Raw genomic sequence first — 25897 nt, 5'->3', positions numbered from 1 at the left:
AACCATCCATGCTGTGACCCCCGCTTTCCTGGTGTGAAATGGGACATATCCTAGAGGCATCAAAATCTGTTGATAGGGCCAAGCTGGCATCCAAAACACTTTGTAGGGTTCCCCTTAAAATGAGGTATATCTGAAAACCTGATATAGACTAGAAATGTTGATGGCACGTTTGATGGATAACCCGTTGCTATGACAATGACAGAGCCCCGAAGCATCTTGTCGGGTGACCAGAAGAAAAGGAAGAGAGGCTTCCGGTTACTTCAGTGTTGTGCAAAAGAGGGAGTTTCAGGTGGTTCTGCTAGTCATGCAGAGGCAGTAAAGCCCTACCAATAGAAATTCCCTGTTTTACACAACTGTTCAAAAAGCCAGCGTGGTTTGAGGGTCAGATTATTATCTGGGAGACTCAGGTTCAGAACCCCACTGTGCCAAGGAAGCTTGCTGGCTGACCTTCGTCCATCACACACTAACAGCCTGGCCTACCTCACAGGGTTGTTTTGAGGATAAAATGGAGTACTTGAAGGGCTGTCATATAGAGGATGGTGCCGAGTTGTTTTCTGTTGCCCCAGAAGGTCGGACCAGAACCAGCGGGTTGAAATTAAATCAAAAGAGTTTCCATCTAGACATTAGGAAGAATTTTCTAACAGTTAGAGCGGTTCCTCAGTGGAACAGACTTCTTCGGGAGGTGGTGAGCTCTCCTTCCCTGGAGGTTTTTAAGCAGAGGCTAGATGGCCATCTGTCAGCAATGCTGATTCTATTACCTTAGGCAATTCATGAGATACAGTTCATGAGGGGGAGGGCATCTTGGCCATATTCTGGGCATGGAGTAGGGGTCACTGGGTATGTGTGGGGGATGTAGTTGTGAAATTCCTGCATTGTGCAGGAGGTTGGACTAGATGACCCTGGTGGTCCCTTCCAACTCTATGATTCTATGAGGCGAGGAAAACAATGTAAGCCCCATTTTGGGGGGAAAGGCAGGGTACAAATGAAGGAAATAAATATTCCAGTCACCCAATGAATACCTTCTTATATTTCTACCTGCCTATCTCATGTGCTTCTCTTAATTTCTTCACTTGCAGCTATGATGACAGTGGCCATTATTGCACCTAGTGCCCTGTTGGGTCAGGCCACCTAGAACTTGGTTAACTAAAACATCTCATTCTTTGAAGGGCGTAAGCTGAGACTCTCGCTTGGATTGTCTTCCTGAGCCCACATGACGCGTCATGGCAAGAACTGCACCGCGGGGGCTGTCTACACCTACCACGAGAAGAAAAAAGACACAGGTGAGGAGGCCACGCCCTTTGGAGCTGTGGGTCAAAACTGAGTAGAGGTGCTAGGCACCTGGTTGGCCGCTGTGTGAACAGACTGCTGGACTTGATGGGCCTTGGTCTGATCCAGCAAGGCTGTTCTTATGTGAGTGACACCACCCTGCTGTCTCATTGAAACTCTATTTGGAGACTGACCTAAGCCACTTCCAGCCAGCCTAATTTGGTCTTTTCCTCCTTGCCCTGGGAGAGAGCAGTGGCCAGCCCATAAACTCTTCAGAAGAGCAAGCAGTCCTGCCCTGGGCAGGTCCACTGAGAGCGTGGGGTTTTCTGACCAGTATTCCACCAACCCCTTCCTTTAGTGTTTAAGCAAATCTCTAGGGCAGCTGCTTGGGTGGGTTTCCACTCCCTGACATGGCCTCGCTGCCTGACCGTTCCTTTCCCAGCTGCCTCCGGCTACGGGACCCAGAACGTCCGTCTCAGCAAGGATGCCATTAAGGACTTTGACTGCTGCTGCCTCTCCCTGCAGCCCTGCAAGGATCCCGTTGTGACGTAAGCCCTCGAATGGTGGTTCGGTGAATTAAATGGAAGATTTGCAGCTCAGCTTAGCCAGGGGTCCCCTTCTTATCCTTGACCAGTGAAGAAATGGACATCTAACTCCACCGCAGAGCAGAAAAAGCGGCCCATGTCAGTGCCTCGCAAATCAAGTGAAATTTGTTCACTTGCCACTTATGCCTGCAGAACTAATTACCATTCATGCCCTTTTTTTGCACAGTACTCTTGTACCCTCTCCCTTCTCTGGTCCCCCCACCCTGATAGTTAATTCTCATTTCTCCAGTGGTGAATTGAACTCCCTTCCCCAGGATGTGGTGATGGCTGCCAACTTGGAAGGCTTTAAGAGGGGAGTGGACATGTTCATGGAGGATAGGAATATCCATGGCTACTTGTCAAAATGAATACTAGTCATGACGCATACCTATTATCTCCAGGATCAGAGGAGCCTGCTTATTATCTTAGGTGCTGTGGAACACATGCAGGATGCTGCTGCAGTCAGTCATCTTGTTTGTGGGCTTCCTAGAGGCACCTGGTTGGCCTCTGTGTGAACAGACTGCTGGACTTGATGGGCCTTGGTCTGATCCAGCAGGGCTTTTCTTATGTTCTTATGAACCTTGAGAGGCCTTTGCTCACAGCTGAACAGGAGCTGGGACCCAGGCCAGGATCTAGTACTCCTTCACTGGACTGTAGCATTCCCTTTCGCTACAGAAGGAAGTCTTGCATCTGGGGAGCTAATTACAGTTCAAAGGAGCCTCACCGTTGTTGATTACCTGTTTGGACAGCGCTGTTGCTCTGAGCTTCCTGGGTTTTTTCCTGAAAGAATTTGTAACCCAAGATCATCTTTTCCCAATGACCATTGGAGGGGAGGGAAGAAGGGGGGATGAGAGCTGTTGGGAGGCAAGGAAGAATAAGGAGAGAGGGTTAGAGGCAAGGGAGTATCAGTGGCAACACTGGAGACTTAGCAACATCTAGGCCCAGACAGCAGTATTAAGGATGCTCTCCCCTAACCAACCTTTGCATATGTACTCAAAAGGATATAGGCGTTCTGAGTCTTGGGGGATGGATCTCTTTCCAGGTTTCTGTCTCTGCAGTCCTAAGTAAGACTGTAGACAAACAGATCTTCCTTGCTGGGAAGTAGCTTCCTAGATCCAGGCTGTTATGTAGAAAATACATTTTACTCTGGATGCCAGGTGATTTGGCCTGTATTGCAGAGCTTTGCATTATGAAGTCCCTGGTGCATCCTTCAGCCATTCCCATGGAACCCTGAAATTCTCACAGTAGTCAAGGGACCTCAGCTGGTTTGTTATGAGTTTCCAGAGCGATTTTCATCTTGCCTGTGGTCTCTCTCTTGCCCCTAGCCTTGATGGATACTTATATGAGAAAGAAGCCATCCTGGAGTATATCCTGCACCAGAAAAAGGAGATTGCCCGGCAGATGAAGGTAAAGGAAAACATGGTTGGCAGGTTAGCCTGGGGAGCGGCATTTCTGTGCTCGCACACCTCTCTGCTGGTTTTAAAATTGGGGTGGGGGAAGACTCCATTAAGACGGAATGGAGTAATTAGATAAATAAAAATAAATTAGAGAATTTTTGCAATTCCTTTTTTTTTTTAAACGGTCTGCTGCTTTTTATCCTAGTCTTGTTGTGTGGTTCATTGGGTGACCCATGCTATTTGATTGCATTGCTTTTCCACTGGGTAAGCCTTCCCTGAGTCTCAGTGAGAAAGGTGGGCTGTCAATAAACACATATTTTGTGCTGCTTTTTTTGGCGTACCATATTGTTTTTTGGCGTACAGAAGTAGACTGGGAGGGTTTGATCTCTCGGTGAAAAACGTGCTTTGCTAACCTGACTGTAGGCTTATGAAAAGCAGAAGAACGAGAAGAAGGCGGAGATGGTGGAGCTGAGCAAGGCTGCCAAAGAGTCCAAGGTGAAGAGTTTCCTGGACAAAGAGCTGAGCATTGTGAGCAAGCCCCTCAACCCCTTTGACCGCAAGGAAGGTGAGCGCAGCACAATGGACTAAAGTCAAGTTTTATTTCGATGCGATATCGGCTCTAGGTAAAAATCAAAGTTAGGTTAAAATAATAAAATAATAAAAGTTGTTGATTCTGGGAGGGATGATTTGAAGAAGAGGAAGCAAGATCTTCTACTGGGAAACGTTTTCAGTTAGCCGTTGACAAATTCCACTAGACCGGAGGCTGAATTTGGGTACTTGAGAGGTTATCTCCTGAGAGGAGTCTTCTAAGAGAAGGGAAACTTTAGCTTCTTCTGTGCTCCCAGGAAAGGATGACAATATGGAGGAGAATGTACTGTGATCTTATGTCGTACGCAACGGATCATCGCCCTGGTCTCGGGGTGGATGGCACTGTTAGTTAAAAACCAGAGGAACAACATAAAAAATAATCAGCAATAAGTACTATGAAGAACAGAGTGAAACAAATCCTTGCTACTCAAAGTGCAGTGGCAGAAGCTTGGATAATCATAACTATACTTGCCTAACAGTTCAATCCTAAGCAGAGTTACTCCAGTCTAAGTCCATTGAAGTGAATGGGCATTGACAAGTAACCTTCCTTAGGACTGCACTGTAAGCAGCCAAAGTCAGCAGGGCGGTGGCCCTTCCTGACCTCATCTGGTAAGCTGACCTGCCGGGTGGGGGTCCAAGCAGAAAAGGATCTGGAGTAAGCAGCAGCTGTTTTAACCTGCCTGAAGGATGGGGTCCTTAATGTTCAGCTGAATGGATCCGCGGCAGGAGGATGTAATGGGAAAGGCAGTTTTGTAGGTGCATGGGTCCCAGTTAGGGCTGCCAACCTCTCTAGTCGGAATGCTAACCATTACTCCAGAGCCCCGGTGGCTGCCCAGATGCAAGTACTACATCTAACTGTCTCTATCTGTGGAATATTTATTGCATTTATGTAATTTTGAATGAATAAGTAATATTGCATGTTATACATAGGAATATTTATTGCACTCAAAAAATATAAAATAGTTACATGATTTATACTAATGGAGTGATTGTCATTATATTGAAGGAATCATTTTGAATTTATTCTATTACTTTGGAGCCTTGTGCTGTATTATTTGTTAGTATTCATACATTGCAGCATAGGTGTTACTTTTGTTGCTAAACCTCCAGGTGGCGGGTGGAGACCTCCCACTATTACAGCTGATCTCCAGGTGACAGAGATCAGTTCCCCTGGAGAAAATGGCTGCTTTGGACGGTGGAATCTATGGCATTATACTGCATTGAATTCCCTCCCTCTCCAAGGCCCACCTTCTTTATTTTTTATTTATTTTTCGAATTTATAACCCGCGCTCATCCCCAGAGAACCAGGCTCTGGGCGGCTCCACCCCCCAAATCTCCAGGTATTTTCCAACCTGGAGCTGGCAGGCCATGAGGGACTTTATAGGTGCTGCTAAGGTTGCTCCCTGTTTCTCCTCCAAACCCCAACTTGGGGAGTTGTGCACCTGACACGAGCGGTGCTCTTTGAATTTCAGGGGACTCCCAGCCTGGGCCCAGCAATGAAGACAAAGCCAAGCAGTTGCCCAGTTTTTGGATCCCTTCGCTGACCCCGGAAGCCAAGACCAAAGTGATTCAAAAGCCAGTGAGTAAGAGCCTCTAATTTGTTTTCGTCTACCCATTTACGCATTTAATTCATGCCATTTAATTCATGCCATCGTATTCCCTATTACTATGTATGGGTGTGAAAGCTGGACAGTGAAGAGAGCTGATAGGAAGAAAATAGATTCCTTTGAAATGTGGTGTTGGAGTGTTACGGATTCCGTGGACTGCCAAAAAAAACAAATCAGTGGGTTATAGATCAAATCAAGCCTGAACTGACCCTAGAAGCTAAAATGACTAAATTGAGGCTATCGTATTTTGGTCACGTCATGAGACGACAAGAGTCACTGGAAAAGACAGTCATGGTAGGAAAAGTTGAGGGCAGCAGGAAAAGAGGAAGACCCAACAAGAGATGGACTGACTCAATTAAGGAAGCCACAGCCCTCAATTTGCAAGATCTGAGCAAGGCTGTCAAAGATGGGACATTTTGGAGGACTTTCATTCATAGGGTCGCCATGAGTCGGAAGCGACTTGGCGGCACTTAACACACACACACCCATTTACAGATTGCCCCACTACATGTCTACAGTCTAAACTTAAATCCTATGAATTATAGCTTCAAACGCAGGATTTGTACCATGTACTCAAAACTGCAGCTCTAGAGTTCTGGGGAGAAACCCTCCCTCTTTAAACTATGTGGGCAGTTGTCGTGTTTGGAGCTAGGAAGGGATGGTTGACCTTCCTTGCAGCCTGTGGCTGGACTTGCTTGTCTCAGCTGTAGCTAGGGTTGCCAACCTCCAGACGGTGGCTGGAGGTCTCCTGCTATTACAACTGATCTTCAGCTGACAGAGATCCGCTCACCTGGAGAAAATGGCCTCTTTGGCAATTGGACTCTATGACATTGAAGTCCCTCCCCTCTCCCAACCCCACCCTCCTTTGGCTCCGCCCCCAAAGTCTCCAGGTATTTCCCAACCCACAGCTGGCAACCCTAGTTGTAGCGTCCGTATTTGTTTAAACGTGCCCCAAATAAGTCTAGTGCCTTCTGCTGCTGCAAGTGCTCTGTTGATTTATGTGGGGAAGAAAGAAGACATGGGTCGGTGTGCTTGTGAGCTTGGGCAGAGGCCCAGGTTGGATCCAGACTAACCTTTCTGCTCACACAAGGCACTTTTTTGCAGTGGAACCAAACATTCTTTCCTGCCCCCCTCCCTCCCTCTGCAGTACACTGATCTCCCCAAAATGGTTTCCCTGGGGAAGAAAGGGACCCTCAGGCACAACTTGAGAAGCAAATCAGGGGTCTGCAGCAGGAAGTGGAAATGGATAGGAATGACCCTATCCCGTTTGGGGAAAACTTAGTCTGAATCTAACCCATACAGAGGTTTGGCCTCCATACACTTTTCCTTCTCAGAGGTACCGAGGGGTGTTCTTATGCCCACTCCTGCTCTTTTGGACCTCATCCCCTTCAACTTCCATTTAAAGAATGCAGACGTTTTGGCTGCTTGACTTTGCCTCTCTTTTACCATTCTCTAGAATTAACCCCTTTTCAAAATTTCAGATGTTTGGTATGTTTCCCCCTACAGAAAGTTTGCGTCGCTTGCGATGTTTAATGCCCTTCCTGGTTTTTGTCTGTTTTGTTTTCTGATTGTGAATAACCTCTGTGTGCATGCATGCATGCTTGCGCACATTCCTTTTTGCATAGCAAACCTTAGGAAACCAGTGTTGTATTTTGGCTGATGTCAGTAGCTTTGGGCAGAAATTGGTTGGTAGGTTTTCCAGCATTGTTTCTCATCCACTAATCCGCATTTTCTTCTAGAGGAGTTTGCAGCCTGGCTTTCCCAATTTGCCCCGCTCTTGTCGTTTCAGGACAAGTGTGTTTATTGTCCCATGAGCGGGAGACCCCTGAAGCTGAAGGATCTGATCCCGGTGCACTTCACCCCCGTGGACCCCGGCGTGGATCGCGTCGGGCTGATCAACCGGCAGGACCGCTACGTGTGCGCCGTCACGCGGGACATGCTCGGCAACTCCGTCCCTTGCGCTGTGCTCCGACCTTCGTGAGTGCCGGGCTGGGGAGCGTCCAGATTGAGGACCGAGGAGCCTTTCACGTGGTGGCTGGGTGGTGGTGTCATCCACGCTATGGGGAGAAGAGAGGGTGGGGATTTGTAATTATTTGTATTTATTTGTTTTTTGGATTTATATCCCGCCTTCTATCCCGGTCAAGGCCAGGCTCAGGGCAAGTAACAACATATCCTAGAAATACAATGAAACATCCAAACCCATATAATATAGCTAAAAACAACAATTGTCAGTTAAAAGGAGTTTAAAATCAAAGAGAGATGGCGCTCAACTGTGGTGCGCAGGGTCAATTCAGAAAGAACAGCCAGGTTTCCCCACTTAAATAAATAAATGGTTGGCCACTGTGTGAGACAGGATGCCGGACTAAATGAACCACTAGTCTGACCCAGCTTTTTAATGTTCATATTGGAGGAGGAGGAAGAAGAGTTGGTTTTTATATGCTGACTTTCACTACCACTTAAGGGAGAATCAAACCAGCTTCCAATCACCTTCCCTTCCCTTCCCCTCCCCACAACAGACACCCTGTGAGGTAGATGGGGCTGAGAGAGTTCAGCGAGAGCTGTGACTAGCCCAAGGTCACCCAGCTGGCTTCATGCGTAGGAGTGGGGAAACCAACACGGTTCACCAAATTAGCGTCCGCCACTCATGTGGAGGAGTGGGGAATCAAACCTGGTTCTCCAGATCAGACTCACCGCTCCAAACCACTGCTGCTAACCACTACACCACGCTGGCTTTCCATACCATACCATAGAAATACAACAAAACATCCAAATCCATGCAGTATACTTAAAAATAACAATTCTCAGTTAAAAGCCGTTTAAAATCAAACACAGATGGCGCTCAAGGTCTTTGACCAATTCGGAAAGAACAGCCAGGCTTCCCCACTTAAATAATAAAAAGGTGTGCGGGGGTGAGGGAGATAGGGAGGCCAGCTCCGATGGGGCTGCCCTCAACCATAGGCCTGGCAGAACATCTCAATCTTGCAGGGTATGCAGAACAGGGCAGCATTTGGTGCTAGCAATTTTTTGACCAGAGAGCAATTGGAGATGAGAAGGCACTGGGAACTGAGTAAGATCCCGCCTTGGTATCTTCAGAGAGTTTCACCAGAGCAGGGCCAAAAAAGCCCCGGCCTTAGTTGAGGACAGCTTCTCAGGCCGGGGACCTTCAGCGGGTTGTATCTGCAATGCGTAATGCTCTCTGGGTGGAGGGTATTGGGAGAGGCGGCCTCGCAGATACGAGGGTCCTGGGTTACTTGCCCTACAATTGACCAGCATCCTTTCTCAAAGGGGCTCTGTGGTGACTCTGGAGTGTGTGGAGAAACTCATCAAGAAGGACATGGTTGATCCAGTGAATGGAGAGAAGCTAACAGACAAAGACATCATTGTCCTACAGCGGGTGAGAGTGACCGTCCTACCATTACTCTGTGCTGCATCCCAGGTGTCAGGATATTGCTTATTCATGGTTAAGACTTCGGTTTGGATTAGGGCTGCCAGGTCTCCCCTGCTATAGCAGGAGACCTTCCGCCAGCAGCCCCCCAACCCCACCACTGCTCAGAAGGGCATCGGGGTGGGGGAACTGGCATTACGGGGACACTGTGACATCACTTCCGGGACAAACCTAGAAATGGTATCTCTACACTCTGGGATTCGCCCACACTCTGGGATTCACCCAAAACCATGGTAAAACCACTGAGTTTGGGATGTATCCTAGAGCATCATGCCAACATGATGACGACACTTCCAGGGCAAAGCCGGAAGTGATGTCACGGTGTTACCACAATTCCACCCCTTCTGTCTCCCATTAGGTGCCGGCAACCGTAGTTTGGATCCAGCTACCTTTCCCACTAAATCTTGCCCAGTCCTCCTCCTCATTACAGCCACTGTCCCCCATTGCTTTTGTATATGTGGGTCCCATGATTGCCGTTTTTACTATTAGAAATGCTGAATGACTTAGACCAGAGGTGTCGAACTCAATTGTGATTAGGGCCGGATGTGACATAAATGTCACTCGGTTGGGCCGGGCCAGACCTCTCTAGCCCAGATAAGAGCTCTCAAGGGGCCGGCTCCAGCCCTCGGGCCTTATGTTTGACACTCCTGACTTAGACCTTAACCTATCACCAATTGCATTGTAGGTAGATATCCCTCAATGCATTTCTCCAGATATGCCTTTAGAATCCTTTCTCCTATGATTTGGAGGTCTGTGTAGTGTACTTAGGAGACCGTATTCTAGACAGCCAAGTTGTCTTACCATTACTAATCCTTTTATTGCTTGTTTACCTGTCTTGTGAAGAGAACCCTTAAGCTTTATCTTACACAGCACTGTCAATTTACTTTGGTCAAGTATTTGTTTACTCATTCAATATGTTTCTTCAGTAGGCAAAATGAGTTTTTTTAAGTCCTGGATAACTAGGAGTTCTCAGACTCCTGTTTTATTAGGCAGGCGGGCACGTGTACACATTAGCACGGCCTTGTCTTGGGTATGCCTTCCCCCCCGCCCAGTAACCAGACTTGCCTCCCAATCTGGGTTTAGGGAACAAGGCTGGCTTTGTGGCTGCCAAGGGGCTTGGGTTCCAGGCCGTTCTGTTGGCCATCTGAGCAGAACAAGAATGCTCCAGGCATTCTAGACCAGCAAATTCTGGATCTCAGGCCATTGCTGCCCAGCCTGTCTTATGAGCCTTCTCTCCTCTTCTAGGGTGGCACCGGCTTTTCAGGGTCTGGCGTGGGGCTGGAGGCCAAGAAGTCGCGCCCTGTTATGCAAGCTTAACATGCCCAGAGGCATGGCACCGCTGCTCCGGGCTTCCTGCCAAATGGAGGATATTGCTTGTGAAGCGGCAGCGACAGCTTTGTGTCCTTTTGTGAATAAAGTGGGTTTTTTGTGTATCTGTGGTGAAAGGGTGATTTTTTTGTGTGTGTTGTCAAGTTGGAAGTGGTGGAGTCAATAGCTTTCCTTCAGCAGGTTCCCTGGTGATGGCTTCTCCCTCGTTTTGCCATATTTTGCTCTTAAGCAAATGAAAAGGGTGGGTGGGTGCAGCTGAGAAGCCCTCTTCGTTGCCTTTTTGTTGTTGTTGAGGTAACAAGGTGTTTGTAACTGGTGGGACAGAGCCCCGTGGCGCAGAGTGGTCAGCTGCAGTACTGCAGTCCAAGCTCTGCTCTCTACCCGAGTTTGCTCCCGGCGGAATTTGGTTTCAAGGTTGACTCAGCCTTCCATCCTTCTGAGGTCAGTAAAATGAGTACCCAGCTTGCTGGAAGTAAAGGGAAGATGACTGGGGAAGGCACTGGCAAACCACCCTGTAAACGAAGTCTGCCTAGTAAACGTCGGGATGTGACGTCACCCCCTGGGTCAGGAATGACCCGGTGCTTGCACAAGGGACTACCTAACTGGTGAAACACTTGCTTGTAGCAGCATTTCATCCATGTTTGCAGTTACATGAATAGCTTCCCCTCCTACCTCCCAGAGTTACCAAGGAAGGTCTCTGGTAGGTCAGGTTTTGCTGTGATCTTGTATCGCTTTGGACACTAGTAGTCACTTTTATGGCAACCTTTATAGCTGCACTTACTTTGCACTAAATTGCAGTGAGTGAGTGTTATTTCTGTGTAAGCATGATGGGACTGTAAGGTGGTACGTCCCACATTTTAAATAGCTGGAGGGCACTTCAACTTAAAACTTGCCAAAATGAAACATATCCGGAATGAATGAATGAGGGGAGGGCAAAGAGCAGGGGAAACTGCATTTTGAGAAGCAGATACTGAAGGCAAAGAGTGGTAGTGAAGCCAGCAAAAGCAGCCATGGCTCAGGGATGTAGCACTTGCTTGGCGTGCAGATGGCCCCAGGTTCAATCCCCAGAATCTTCAAATAAAGGATAGCAGGTGATGTTCAAGAGCTAGTGTGGTGTAGTGGTTAAGAGCGGCGGACTCTAATCTGGAGAACCAGGTTCGATTCCCTGCTCCTCCACGTGAAGCCTGGTGGGTGACCTTGGGCCAGTCACAGTTCTCTCCAAACTCTCTCAGCCCACGCGGAGGCAGGCGATGGCAAACCACCGCCGAACATCTCTTGCCTTGGAAACCATACAGGGTCGCCATAAGTCAGTTGTGACTTGGCAGCACGCACACATGTGTGATGCTCAAGTCCCTGGAGAGCCGCTGTCAGTCTGAGAAGACACACTCTGGTAGGCCAGGGGTCTGATTCTGTATAACGCAGTGTCATGCTTATACGTTCAAGCCAGAGAACAGGGTCCCCACCACTGCACCAGACAACCTCAATATTGGCGAGTGGTTTAAGCTGCAGTTTAGGCTACATGGAGCTCAATGAGACTTCTTAGTAAACATGTTTAGGATTGCTCTGTGAATCTGCTTTCATCAGGAAGTGCTCAGAATCTCCACCAGGTTCCACCTGGAGGTGACTGGACAGCGAGATGACCTCTGTCCTGTTATTGCTATCACCCTTCCTGAGCTTTGGCTTTTTCTGTTATTATACAGTCCACCGGTAGGATGTGGGTGTGTGCATGACCACCTTATCTAAGGAGCTTGTTACTTGGTTTTTATGTACATCAAGTGTCCCTTTCCATGCAAGGTGAGTTAGAATAGTAAAGAAACCAAAACACTTAGAAGCTTTTCTCCCTCACAATACTAGAACGCGGGGTCATCTGCGGAAGCTGGAGGGGGAGAGATTCAAAACTGATGAAGTACTTCTTCACACAACGCATAGTTAAATTGTGGAACTCCCTGCCCCAGGATGTGATGATGGCTGCCAACTTGGAGGGCTTTAAGAGGGGAGTGGACACGTTCATGGAGGAGAGGGCTATTCATGGCTGCTAGTTAAAATGAATGCTAGTCATGAAGCATACCTATTCTCTCGAGGAGCATGCCTATTATCTTAGGTGCTGTGGAACACAGGCAGGATGGTGCTGCTGCGGTCGTCTTGTTTGTGGGCTTCCTAGAGGCACCTGGTTGGCCACTGTGTGAACAGACTGCTGGACTTGATGGGCCTTGGTCTGATCCAGCAGGGTTTTTCTTATGTTCACTGACTATTAATATACTTCTTGAAGACTATGCAAGGTTGACAGAATGGCTACTATTTCCAATTGACACAAGCCGCCTGTTTTCAGTGTCATCCAAAGACTTCAGGGCAGCCCACGTGGTTTTCGCTTTCCCTTTTTACTTTCATAACAACTCAGTGAGGAAGGTTAGGCAGAGAGTGCAAGCTTGACAACAGGTAGGGGTTTGAACCTGGGTCTCCCTAGTCAGAATGCTAACCATTACACCAGAGCCCCGGTGGCTGCCCAGTTTCCACCCCTCCCAGCCATTCAATTACTTCCTTTGTCCTCCACTGTGCTGTGTTTTGGTCTTAAGTTTTGACATGGGCCTCATGTGTGACTTCTGGTAAAAACAAAGCCACGCAGGCTGGTATCGGGCTAGTACCACAACTACCACCTAAGTAAGAACATATGAAAAGCCCTGCTGGATCAGACCAGGGCCCATTAAGTCCAGCAGTCTGTTCACACAGTGGCCAGCCAGGTGCCTCTAGGAAGCCCCCAAACAAGATGACTTACAGGCCTGGAACATGTTCTGGCTCAGAATTCATAGCAGAAGGAACATGCATATAGCTTGATCTAGAAAAAGAGGAAGTTGGTTTTTATATGCCGACTTTCTCTACCTATTAATGAAGAATCAAACTGGCTTCCAATCACCTTCCCCACAACAGACACCCTGTGAGGTAGGTGGTGCTGAGAGAGCTGTGACTAGCCTAAGGTCACCCAGCTGGCTTCGTGTGTAGGAGTGGGAAAACCAACCCAGTTCACCAGATTAGCGCCTGCCGCTCATGAGGAGAGGGGAATCAAACCTGGTTCTCCGGATTAGAGTCCACCGCTCTTAACCACTATACCACACTGGCTCTCTAGACAACACCTCTAGTTGGAGAGAGCCCATCTCTTGTTGGGATTAGAGCCACCTGTCCTCTGACTTGCTGTTTGCCCTTTTGCGGTCCAGGCTGCAAAGAATCCAGGAAAGGGTCGGGGGGAGAAGAATAGTTTTATTACTAACACAGAGCAGTTACAGGTGTGAGGTCACAGCTCTTGGTGAGGGTTCAGCTGCTTCACCATTTCATTGTAACTTTTGGCATCATCATGGTAATGCTGGTAACTCTCTATCAACTCCTCCGGTGACAACTTGCTGTCCTGGAGAGAGGAAGGGGGACAGAAGAAGGACAAGCCCGTAGGAGCAATAGCCGTGGGAGGGTCAGAGCTGGAGGACGTGGCCCTGGCAAATGCATGTTGTGAAGTCCGTTTGGTCTTTATAAGCATCTTTGGGGAAGGGTGATCATGAATCCAGTGACTGGATTTATTTATGGCCTCCCTGATGCCTTCCTCCTAAGTTTCCTGATGGGAATTTGTAAGAGGAAGCACGCATCTTAAATCCAAAGAGGAGGAAGATGTACATTTTCCCTTAAAGAAGAAGCAATTTGGGGTTCATGCAGGCTGCTTCTACACAGTATTTGGAATGGCTATTGAGTGTCCATATGGCAGTTCCCCCAACACACACCACACCTTCTTATCTCAGCTCCTGATCGCCACCATTTCTCCTGATACCAACAGAGGGATTTTTTAAAATTGCAATTGGTAGATCGTTAAAACATCATTGCAATATAGTAACCTATTGCCACAAATTCCACTGCATTCTCAATTTGCTTTTTTTAAAAAAAGGCTCTAGACCTTTTAATTGCCGAGAGATGCACTTTTCCCCTTATAGCTCTGAAATGAAAAGGGCTATAAGCACTAGATTGTGGCAATGGACTTATTTTATAATGCTTTAATGATCTAGCAATTGCTGATTTTTCAAAGCCCTCTAGAGATGCCGGGGGGGGGGGAGGTTGAAGTGCTGATGTAGTTTGGACCCTCAAAAATACACTTTCCCATCCACGTGGTACACAAAGGTTGCCCTCTTTCCAAAAAACACCAAGCAAGCTCCAGTTTGGATGCCAAACTGGTGTAAAACCTGGGTGTAAGTGGCTGTCTTGCAATCCACAGAAATAATGACATGAAGCCTAGGTCAAATTCTTTTGAGGAGCGAACAGGATGCATTGAAAGCAGACTCCTCTCCTCCAGCTCTCTTGGCATGTGGTAGTGCAGAAAGCTTCACAGTGCTCTGGGGAGACGGGAGTGTACGGCTGAACGGGATGGATCCAAAAGACAGCTGTCGAGAGGGAATTCGACCAGCCGCTTTCCCTTCAACTGCCCAGGTATGCCAGCCACCGTAGCTTCTTGGATAACTTAAGCAGGCCCTTCCACCAATAAATAAGACAACAATTCCCTTTTGGAGTGTTCTTTCCCCCTCAATTAAGGGAGGGTATTCTAATGAACACCCTCCTTCCCAACCCCCTCAGATCACAACTCATCATGTTCCTTTGTCAAATATTTGCCATAATTGGTGGCCTGGCTGTCCATAAACATTTCCAAATTGTCCAAAATCTCCTGCTTGGTTATTTTGTTATCCTGCGACAGATTTGGGGGAGGGAAAAGAAGAAATGGAAAAGAGGGGGGGACGGGACAGAAAACAAGAAGTACAAAATTACAACTCAATTGCACCCACAAATGATTGCTTTCTAACTCCCCCATCCACCTCAAAATTGTTCCTGTACCCTTTTAGTTGATTACATATTTATTAACATATTTATTGATTGGAGTAATTTCAAAGGTGGAGGGAGGGGGGAGTAGGGAGACTAGGAATGACCCCCCCACACACAAAAAGCTCCTGAGCTACATATCTACTTTCTCTACCCCTAGCAACATCCAAAATTAGGAAGGACTGTTTAAAAGAGATATAGGCTGCAATCTTAAGAAGTCTATCCTGGGTGTGAGTTCCGTTGAATAATGAACACATGAAGCTGCCTTATACTGAATCAGCCCCTTGGTTCATCCAAGTCAGTACTGTCTACTCTGACCGGTAGCAGCTCTCCAGGGTCTCAAGCAGAGGTCTTTCACATCACATACTTGCCTAGTCCCTTTAACTGGAGATGCCGTGGATTGAACCTGGGACCTTCTGCATGCCAAGCAGATGCTCTACCTCTGAGCCATGGCCCCTCTTCTCAGTAGGCTCACTTCGATTGCACCTATGATTCATTTTTGCATGCCATGGGCAGCTATTTTGTTCTAGAAGGTTTGGGGGAACCGGCAGCTGTCAATTGCCAACTATTTCCTCTTCCTTCCTACTATTTCATCCCAAAAAACTGGCAGCTGAAAAAAAAAAGCTTGGCCATTATGGGGCGAGAGCTGGGGCACAGCCTGGACCCATTATAGTCAATAGCCGGAACTGAGTTCCTGATATTCTATTTAAAGATGTATAAAGAGGTGCACGGTAATCTCCAAAACCAGCCTGCCAAGGAAATCAATTTTTGGCTCTTCCCCTGGCATGGTAAAATGGAGCAAAAAATGGTTGAGAACCACTGCTCTAGGAAGTCCACCAACAAGAAGACTGCGGCAGCATTGTCCTGCCTGTGTTCCACAGCACCTAGTGTAATAGGCATGCTCCTCTGATACCAGAGAGAATAGGTATGCATCATGACTAGTATCCATTTTGACTAGTAGCCATGAATAGCCCTCTCCTCCATGAACTTGTCCACTCCTCTCTTAAAGCCTTCCAAGGTGGCAGCCATATCACCACATCCTGGGGAAGGGAGAACTATGCATTGCATGAAGAAATAACTTTTGTGAAGAAGACAGCTCAGCTTACTGAACTGGGGCCCCTGATGCTGTGGTTGTGGTGGTGGTGGTGGGGGGGGGTTGGTCTGTTTTTTGGGGGGTTGAAGACAAACATTTTCAGGAGACAAGACCATAAAAGGTCTTCAACCCTTTCTCCATGCAGTGTTTTAGTAGCCTCCAAAGCACCTCGGACACAGGGAACTTCCACATTCAGAGTCAGCTAACCTCTGAATTCCAGTGCCAGGAGACATCAAGGGACCTTTTGCCTCTATGGCCCATTGCTGGACCTCGAGAGGAACCGGCTGGCCACTAGTCTGATCCAGCAGGGCTTTTTAATGTTCTTATTGGAGGAGGAGGAAGAAGAGTTGGTTTTCATATGCTGACTTTCTCTACCACTTAAGGAAGAATCAGACCGGCTTACAATCACCTTCCCTTCCCCACAACAGACACCCAGTGAGGTAGGTGGGGCTGAGAGAGAGCGAAGAAGGCTGTGACTAGCCCAAGGTCACCCAGCAGGCTTCATGTGGAGGAGTGGGGAAACCAACCTGGTTCTCCAGATTAGAATCCACCAGTCCTAACCACTATACCACACTGGCTCTCTGCGCCACACTAGAAGTTTAAAGGCACCTAAGGATACATCTTGAGAGTCTGTCCCGTCCTTCCACACTCCTATTCCTCACTGCAAATGCTTGCAGCCCACTCTTCCCTCTCTCCTCTCCTATTTTGCACTCCTACTGGGAGAAGGAACACCTCTTCCTCCGCAGCTTCCTCCCCAAGGCACTGCCTGCAGCTTCCTCCTCTTAACCAGATTGGTCCTCACCTTATCCTTGTCCGACTCAAAGAGGAGGAGCTTCGCCTCCTCCTCGGCATTATCATAGTCGGGTGGGTGGATCCAGCTCCTTATCTCCTCGCGATCCATTTCCCCATCTTTATTGAGGTCCCAGTCATTGAAGAACCGTTGGCGCGCGTCCTTCACCCAGTCGGGTTCTGGTTCCCCCGATTCAGGAGAATACATGTTTTCTGGGAAAGAGAGAGAAAGCCCTGTAGGATGCCATTTTCAAAAGGGACATTGAAGATCCTGATAGTTTCCCATCGGTTGAGGACTGCAGAGAGCTTGCCCCAGCTGAAACCTGTAGTTTCTTCTAGGCGTGCTTGGTGGCTGCTGGGGAGTCTGGGACATTCTTAGCCCCTTTTGACCATCACCCTGAAAAAGGCTACAACCTTGTCCTAAGAACAGGCCATGATGTCATAAGGTGATTCCAGACCTCCCTCCTCAAGGCTTCAAATTTTAAAAGAAGAGCCTTTAAACCAGTGGTTCCCAAAGTGGGCAGTACCACCCACAGGGGATGGGTGGGGTTACCTAGGGGGGCACTACGAGGCAAGGGGGCAGCAGGGGGGTGCTAGAGGTGGGGCCCTTCAACTGTGTTGTTGGGTAGGGTAGGGAGCGGTGGAGATGAGTTTGTGGAACCAAGGGAGCAGCAGGCCGAAACGTTTGGTAACAACTGCTTTAAACAAAAAGAGAAAAGACTGGGTGTGTCGGGTGGGGCAAAAATTAAGGACTCCACAAAACCTGAAAACCATTTTTCCTGGTGTTGCCCTCACACAACAGTATCAGGACCTTAGAAAATGGTGCGGGGGTAGAGTTGCCAGGTGCCTCCTCTCCTCCGACGGGAGGCTTTTCTTTGTAATTGCGCATGCGCACATGCACGTGCCGACGCACAAGCGGCACTTCCGGTTTAGAACCGGAATGTGACCCTTGTTTTAGATTTGACCCTTGTTTTCGAACCGGAAGTGCCTCCTTGCAAGGGCCTTTACCTCTTAGCTTGAGTGGCCCTTTACCACTCAAACTATGAAGTATAAGGCCCCTTGCGAGGTATCACTTCCGGTTCTAAACAGGAAGTGCCACGCACCATATGCATGCACGCGTGCACGTTTGCCTGCCGACCCTCAGATGGTCGGCGGGCAGAGGGGTAAATGGCCGGGGGAAGGCCCGCCACCAGCGGGCACCTGGCAACCCTATGCGGGGGCCCAGTGTAAAAAATGGCAGGGACTACGACATCTGAAGAATAGTCCTCTTCCCAGTATGGAGAAAGTCAACGCCAGAAACCGACCACATGCTCTTATAAACCTTTTTCTTACCAATATATTCGTCCACTCCTACAAAGCCATCCTTGTCTTTGTCCATGCTCTCCATGGTGTCCTGGAAAACAGGAAAGACCCAGTGATAGTGCGGTCAGTCTCAATAAAGGGGGAATAGAACTATCCTCCTTTGACAGCCTGTGCCCAACAAGCATCAGCATCTTGCCAAATGGGCGAAAACGGTGCTTGTTAACAAGTTTTGACCCTTGTTTTCACCTGTTTTCTAGCAAAGTGAAAAAGAAGAAGTAGGGTTTTTATACGGGGACTTTCTCTACCACTTAAGAAAGAATCAAACTGGCTTACTATCACCTTCCCTTTCCCCTCCCCACAACAGACACCCTGTGAGGTAGTTGAGGCTGAGAGACTTCAGAGAGAACTCTGACTAGCCCAAGGTCACCTAGCTGGGCTTCATGTGTAGGAGTGGGGAAACCAACCCAGTTCTCCAGATTCGAGTCCACCACTCCAAACCACCACTCTTAATCACTATTGCTGAGAGCCAGCGTGGTGTAGGAGAGCCAGCGTGGTGCAGTGGTTAAGAGTGGTCGTTTGGAGCAGTGGACTCTAATCTGGAGAACTGGGTTTGATTCCGCACTCCTACATATGAAGCCTGCTGGGCGACCTAGGGCTAGTCAGAGTTTTCTCAGCCCCACCGACCTCACAGGGTGTCTGTTGTGGGGAAGGGAAGGTGATTGTAAGCTGGCTGGATTCTTCCTTAAGTGGTAGAGAAAGTTGGCATATAAAAACCAACTCTTCCTCTTCTTCTGTACCATGCTGGCTCTGGGATACATCAGACAAGCTGCATCACGGCTGTACAGTGTGTTTGTGTATGTGGGGGGGGGGGTTTGCCCCTGGAGTCCTAACAATGCAAGCAAGGAACTTTCTCCCTGACTTCAGTGTCTAGACTGAAGGAACTTAGAAGGGCTTCTGCAAGTACAGGCAGAAGTGAGGTTTTGTGGTTGGATTCTGCTAGCTTTTCCACACTCTGCCACGGCCAATTCCCCTCCCAAATACAGCTCCATCCCATATGCCTTGGGTCCAAGCAGGATCGGGGAGACCCCGGTTCAAATCCCCACTCTGCAATGGAAGTTCACTGGATGACCTCAGGCCAGTCACACACACTCTACCTAACCTACCTCACAAGGTTGTTGGGAGGATAAAACAGAGATAGGGAGCGTGTTCTAAGCCACCTTGGATCCCCATGGGGGAGAAAAGTGTGGTATAAATGAAGTAATTAAATTAAATAATTGGGCACAAAGGGTTGTGTGGTTCGTGGATGGAGGTGGCTCAGTTATCCTGAAAGGATTTGGTTTCCGCTGTGTACATTACCCCAACTGTAGTACTCAGTACACAGCTTGGAAGAGAATGGAAATCACCCCTAATTGATGCTACTGCAGCCTCCTTCTTTTCCAAGAGTCAAGCACCCCCATTCTTACCGACACTATCAAATCTTTCATGTAGTCAAATTGCTCAGGGTGAAGGAAGGCTCTGAACTCTTCCCTCGTAGCGATCAAGTCCCCGTCTTTGTCAGCAGCCTTGAATCGCAGCTCGGACCGCTCCAGCATCTTCATGTACCTCTCTTTGTTTTCAACATCGGCAGATGCCTCACCTAAAAGCAAAAGACAACAGGGAGGTCCACGGGGGGCTTCCTCACACACTCAAGAGCCGAAGAATCTTCTACAAGAAAAACACACTCCCTTGCTTACTAGAGTCAGTGTGGTGTAGCAGTTAAGAACGGTGGTTTGGAGCGATGGACTCTGATCTGGAGAACTGGGTTTGATTCCCTGCTCCTTCATATGAGCAGCAGAGGCTAAGCTGGTGAACTGGATTTATTTCCCCACTCCTACACATGAAGCCAGCTGGGTGACCTTGGGCTAGTCATACTCTCAGCCCCACCTACTTCACAGGGTGACTGTTGTGGGGAGGGGAAGGTGATTGCAAGCTGGTTTGATTCTTCCTTGAGTGGTAGAGAAAGTCGGCATATAAAAGTCAACTCTTCTTCTCATTCATGGGACAGAAGGGCATCAGACCAAGGGAGAAGGAAACAAGCCCTTAGAATAGACCCATTTCTTAAGCAATGCTACTTCGTGTACCAAAAATACACTTTTAGGGGTGCAGTAGATTTCTTGAAGTGGGTGATATGGTAACTAGAAACAATAGAAGGTTGTCAACAGCAGGGATCCCCAAGGACCTCTAGCAGGACCAGTGCTAGAAGAAGTTGGTTTTTATATGCTAGTTTTCTCTACCTTTTAAGGAGAATCAAACCGGCTTACAATTTCCTTCCCTTCCTCTCCCCACAACAGAGGTAGGTGGGGCTGAGAGAGTTCTGAGCGAACTGTGACCAGCCCAAGGTCACCCAGCTGGCTTCATGTGGAGGAGTGGGTTAACCAACCTGGTTCACCAGCTTAGAGTTTGCTGCTCATGCAGAGGAGTGGGGAATCAAACCTGGTTTATACTGCTCTTAACCACTACACCATGCTGGCTATTTAATTCATTCATAAATGATGGTGAGAAGTGGTGAGAAGTGAGGTGGCCAAGTCTAATGTGATGCACATTTGGATAAAGAAAGAGACACTCCCCTTTACGTAAATCTATAATGCAGTCGCATACCAAATGTATAGGTCTGGTTGTACTATCTCACAAAGGGCTGAAAAAGGGTAACCAAAATGATTGATGCAGTTCAGGGGTTGGTTGGTTTAGAAAAAAAAATACTGCTAAAAAATGGAAGCAAACAAATAAACCTTCAATTAAAGAATGGAGAGAGAAACTATGGATGTATATGCGGATGGCCAAAATTACAGCATCTTTACATGGTAAAGATATGGAGGAATTTAAAATTACATGGTCAAAGGCCACTGCATATTGGGATAAATCGGCAAAAACGGATCTTAAAAATTTAGTTAACGAATTATAGTATAAAGTGATTTTAACTAATCTATAACAATGTGATTTATTAATCTTTGTCATGACACCTCATCGGAAGTCCATTGGTGATGGGCACAGTGGTGGGGGGAGGGTTTTTGATTTAGGGCGTAAAATATAGTTTTATATGAATAACAATGTATAACAGAATCTTACGCTCTATATATGTATATGTATTTTTTTCTCTTTTTATATGTATACTTTTTTTCTTTTTCTTTTTTGTTTGTTTTGATTTATTATAAATATGCAATAAAAAAATACAATCAAGAATGATACAACTGAGGTTTATGAAATCATGAACGGTATGAAGAGTGTGGAGAGAAACAGATTTTTTTCCCCACTCGTTCACAGAAATGCTAGAACTCGGCATCTCCCAATGACACCTATGGCAGGAGATTCCGAACAAGCATAATAATTTTGCAGAATGCATCTTTCAAAGCTCGCTACCACAAAATGTGGCAATGATCCCAAGATGGTTTCAAAAGGGGATGAGAGAAATCCCTGGAGGGTATACTGTATTTACTCGAAAGGAAAGTGACCGTGAATGTAAGACAATCCCACTAAAAGTGTTATCTGCATATCACACCTAATCCAATCATGCCTGCTAATGTAATTGACTTGCTTTTGACAATTACATTGCCATCCTGTGTCTAATTCACTGTTCCTTACTTAAGGATAGAGGGATTCACATTCTAGCTGAATCTGAAGAAGTGAGCTGTGGCTCACGAAAGCTCATATCCTGCCAGAAATTTTGTTAGTCTTTAAGGTGCTACTGGGCTCTTGATCTTTTCTACACAAAAAAAGTTATTGATCATTACAGTGACATGGGCTGTTTCCGCACTAGGCATTCCTAGTGATGTACCAAGAGTTTGGAAATGTTATAAAAAACAGCGCTTTAAAAGGGTTTTTGGATGCCATGGCTAAAAAATGGTTGGAAGATGTCTTCATAGCTAAAGGGGCCAAACAAAGTGCGAAAAGTATTTTTTATAACAGTTTCAAACTCTTAATACATCGGTGGGAATACTTTGGGGGATACCGCACTTGTATTCCCAGCGATGTATTAAGAGTTTGAAAACATTATAAAAAACACTGTTCGCACTTTGTTTGGCCCCTTTAGCTGTGAAGATGTCTTCCAGCCATTTATAAGCCATGGTATCCAAAAACCCTTTTAAAGCAATGTTTTTTATAACGTTTTCAAACTCTTAATACATCGCTGGGAATACAAAGTGCGGTAACCCCCATAGGAAGTGCGAACAGTATTTTTTATAACATTTTCAAACTCTTAATACATCGCTGGGAATACCTAGTGCGGTAATAGCCTTGTATGCAAATGTAAGACGGCCCCCTCTTTTTTAGCCTTGCATTTAAATACCGCACCTGGCTGTTAGCAAGGGCAGATTAGTGGAGCCTCCACATTCAGAGGTAATGTACCTCTGCAGTGCCAGATTCTGGGGACAAACTCTTGCCTGTACGCCCTGCTCGTGAGATTTCTGAAGGCATCTAGCTTGCCACTGACAGAAGCAGGATACTAGATTAGACAGATCCTAGAAGAGATCCTGCCGGGTTCCTTAGTACAGGTCACTCTGTGCTTCTGCTGTTCAACAGAAACATTATGACAGTGCTGCTGCTTTCCGCTTATGTAAGGATGGAGCAACTGCACCTCCTCCCCGGGAATCAAGAACTGCTGGGTTCACTGGCTTCTGGCAACGAACAATCGGCACATATCTCCCCTGTTCTGTCCCAGCAGCTGACAACTGGCTTCTCAGCCAACCTCCCCAAAGCTGGCTCCAGAAGGAGGCGAAAATGCCAGAAGCCCAAAGGCCAAGGCCTCTTTCCCTTCCCAGGTCAGGCAGCATGCCAGCCTGGTGCTTTCAACCCCAGCCAGCTACAACAATGCTGCTACTAGCAACGAGTGAGAGATGGGAAGGAAAAATCGGACCCTCGTCTCTGTGCCCATCAGACACAGGACCTAAGGGGGCAAACGCCTTAGAATTGGTTGCGAGTTCGGAGGCTCCAGATAACTGCGCATGTAAACAGGCCTGAAGCTCAGTCTATGAGACTTGCTTCACTTCCAAGACTGTCCTGATTTCCAATCCCAGGACTGTGCTCCAGAGGGTCTACAAATCATCAAACTTCCAAAGGGATCTAATCTCTCACTGCCCTGCTTGAAGAAGCCCTTGCTCTCCGCCTCTATGCCAAGTATCACATTTTCTATCCCACTCTCCCTAGTTTACATGATTCTCCTCGGTTTTGCCCTCACAACAACCTTGCAAGGTGGGTAAGGCTGAGAGAGAGACTGCCCAGTCACCCTGAGACTTGGATGGTGTGCAGGGATTTGATCCTGGGTCTCCCAGGTCCTAACCTAATATTCTAACCCAGCGGTTCCCAACGTGGGGCACACACCCCACGGGGACAATTTGATTTTTAAGGGGGGCAATTAGAGAATGAGTTATTAACAGTGAATGTTTTGCATTTCTTATGGTTCTAGGGGCCTCATATACATATACATTTTTTAAATTAAAATCAGAATGTACACGGCAGTCAGCTGGTGACAATGTCACGGGGGGGCATCAGGATTTTAGAGATGCTAAGATGGGGCATGGCCAAAAAAAGGTTGGGAACCACTGCTCTAACCACTACACAGCGCTTTATTAAACCTTGTAAATAGGAGCCATTCCCCTCTTCAGAACTCCCCCCCTTGCTGCTCTAGAACTCCAAGTGGGTTTTCCCAGGCATCATATTGCTCCTCCATCACACACAACTTCCCTTCCTCTGTTCCCACCTTCAAAGTAATTGTAAGTGACATTCTTGAACTCCTCCCAGGCGATGTGTCCGTCATTATTTTTGTCATACATTTTCCAGGTCTTGTCCATAGTCTCAGAATTGTGGCGGTCCTCAGCATGCTTGATCCAGTCCTTCAGCTCAGGCTGAGTCACAAAGCCATCCCCGTCCCGGTCAATCTGATCGACAAGCTTCCTGCAAGGCAGAAAAATGGTTGCAAATAAACAAATTAATAAATATAGGGCAATCTGAGAAAGGGCTAGAGCAGTGGTTCCCAAACTTTTCGGGCAGCCACCCACCCAGTGCCCCCTAGCCTATAAAGAGAATTATACAAACTAGGGGTTTGCATGACTCACTAAAGATAATAACAATAAAACAGTAACAATTAATTGCACATCTATTCAAAATCAAATTAAAACTTTTTTAGTTGAAATGTATTTTTTTTTTAATGATGAACTTGATCCAGCTGATAGTTTCCACCACATTTGCCAGCCTGGTGCCATAGCTTGATCTATTAGTAAACAACATAGTTGAAGGGGCTTGCCTCTAGCGCCCCCTGCTGCCCTCTTGCCTCTTAGTGACCTCCCAATGGGGGTGATACTGCCCACTTTGGGAACCACTGGCCTAGAGGATGCCCTTGCAGGCTCAAGGTAGGGATACAGAAAGCCCATATTATATAATTCTCAGGGATATAAGCGAAATTGTCTCCAGGGTGGCAGAGATGGAAGTGACCCCCTTTTGCCTTCACAACAACCCTGCAGGTAGCAGATGCTGATACAATGATTTGCCCAGGACCACCCAGAGAGCTTCGTAGAGCCAAAAGAGGATTGGAACCCAGGTATTTCCAGCCCTGTTGGAAATCCAACTCAAGCACCCCCTGTCAGCATGTGACACCTACATCATGGACTAGAACCTTGCTTTTCCCTCTGCGTGTCAGAACTCAGTTCCTCGCTCACGCAACACGATGGCAGAACACACTCAGCTCTCCCCTTACCCTAGTCGCTCTTTGCTCTCTAAATGAAACAGCTCCTCAAACGTATTGTCCTCCTCTTTGCCCAAGAAGGCATCATGATCATACTGGAAATCCTGCTTGTCGTCATGGGGGTGGTCACTGAGGTCCTGGCCGTGGTGGACGCGGTCCTGCTTGTCCGGTTGCGACTTGGCCAGGACATAAGTCAGGCACGCAGTCAAGAGGCAGCAGGAATAGAGCATCTTTTGCCAAGCTTTTGCCATAGCTCACACGACCTTGGGAGGAAAAAAAGGAACATGTTAGCGAGGAAAGAGACACTCCTACACACAACGCCAGAAGCCAGGGCACTCAGCTGGAAGTCTCCTTCCAAATCAGAGGCTTAAAATCCAAACAGGATTGACCCTTGTCGAAGGCTTTCACGGTCAGAGTTCATTGGTTCTTGTAGGTTATCCGGGCTGTGTAACCGTGGTCTTGGAATTTTCTTTCCTGACGTTTCGCCAGCAACTGTGGCAGGCATCTTCAGAGTAGTAACACTGAAGGACAGTGTCTCTCAGTGTCAAGGGTGTAGGAAGAGTAATATATAGTTGGGTTTGAGCTGAGTATTGTCCTGCAGTGTTACTACTCTGAAGATGCCTGCCACAGTTGCTGGCGAAACGTCAGGAAAGAAAATTCCAAGACCACGGTTACACAGCCCGGATAACCTACAAGAACCAATGAACTCTGACCGTGAAAGCCTTCGACAATATTTTGAACGCCTCTACGGGGAGGAAATATTTCAACAGACCCGGAGATTGGAAACACTTCGGAACAAGAAAGCACATCTACTTTGTTCTTTAACTTTTCTACTGCGATGCAGAGACACTGGAACCATTCCATCTTTTCTCACAAGTAAAAGAATCTTTAAAACTTCCCGAGCTAACCGCATTTATGACCATCTAGAACGGGCTCTCTTACG

At 47.4% G+C, this 25897-nt stretch overlaps 3 protein-coding genes across 3 annotated transcripts in view; 1 reads left to right on the top strand and 2 right to left on the bottom strand.

Moving 5' to 3' along the window:
- LASP1 (LIM and SH3 protein 1) overlaps positions 1 to 25897 on the bottom strand; it is a 279531-nt gene that overhangs the window by 223057 nt on the left and 30577 nt on the right. The window lies entirely within an intron of this gene.
- On the top strand, positions 1195 to 10210 carry NOSIP (nitric oxide synthase interacting protein). Its single transcript, XM_056863252.1, has 8 exons — positions 1195 to 1280; positions 1709 to 1814; positions 3176 to 3257; positions 3671 to 3812; positions 5308 to 5414; positions 7232 to 7419; positions 8728 to 8836; positions 10133 to 10210. The coding sequence occupies exons 1-8, from the start codon at positions 1211 to 1213 to the stop codon at positions 10202 to 10204; spliced, it is 876 nt and encodes a 291-aa protein (XP_056719230.1). The 5' UTR covers positions 1195 to 1210; the 3' UTR covers positions 10205 to 10210.
- LOC130490802 (calumenin-like) lies at positions 14653 to 25205 on the bottom strand. Its single transcript, XM_056864611.1, has 6 exons — positions 24967 to 25205; positions 23974 to 24167; positions 19706 to 19878; positions 18273 to 18333; positions 16954 to 17153; positions 14653 to 14927 (listed from the first exon to the last, which is right to left on the bottom strand). The coding sequence occupies exons 1-6, from the start codon at positions 25203 to 25205 to the stop codon at positions 14820 to 14822; spliced, it is 975 nt and encodes a 324-aa protein (XP_056720589.1). The 3' UTR covers positions 14653 to 14819.

The sequence above is a fragment of the Euleptes europaea genome, chromosome 18, assembly GCF_029931775.1.
Source record: "Euleptes europaea isolate rEulEur1 chromosome 18, rEulEur1.hap1, whole genome shotgun sequence".
Classification (NCBI taxonomy): domain Eukaryota; kingdom Metazoa; phylum Chordata; class Lepidosauria; order Squamata; family Sphaerodactylidae; genus Euleptes; species Euleptes europaea.
The sequence above is the reverse complement of the archived record's forward strand: the minus strand, read 5'-3'. Positions and strand labels throughout refer to the sequence as shown.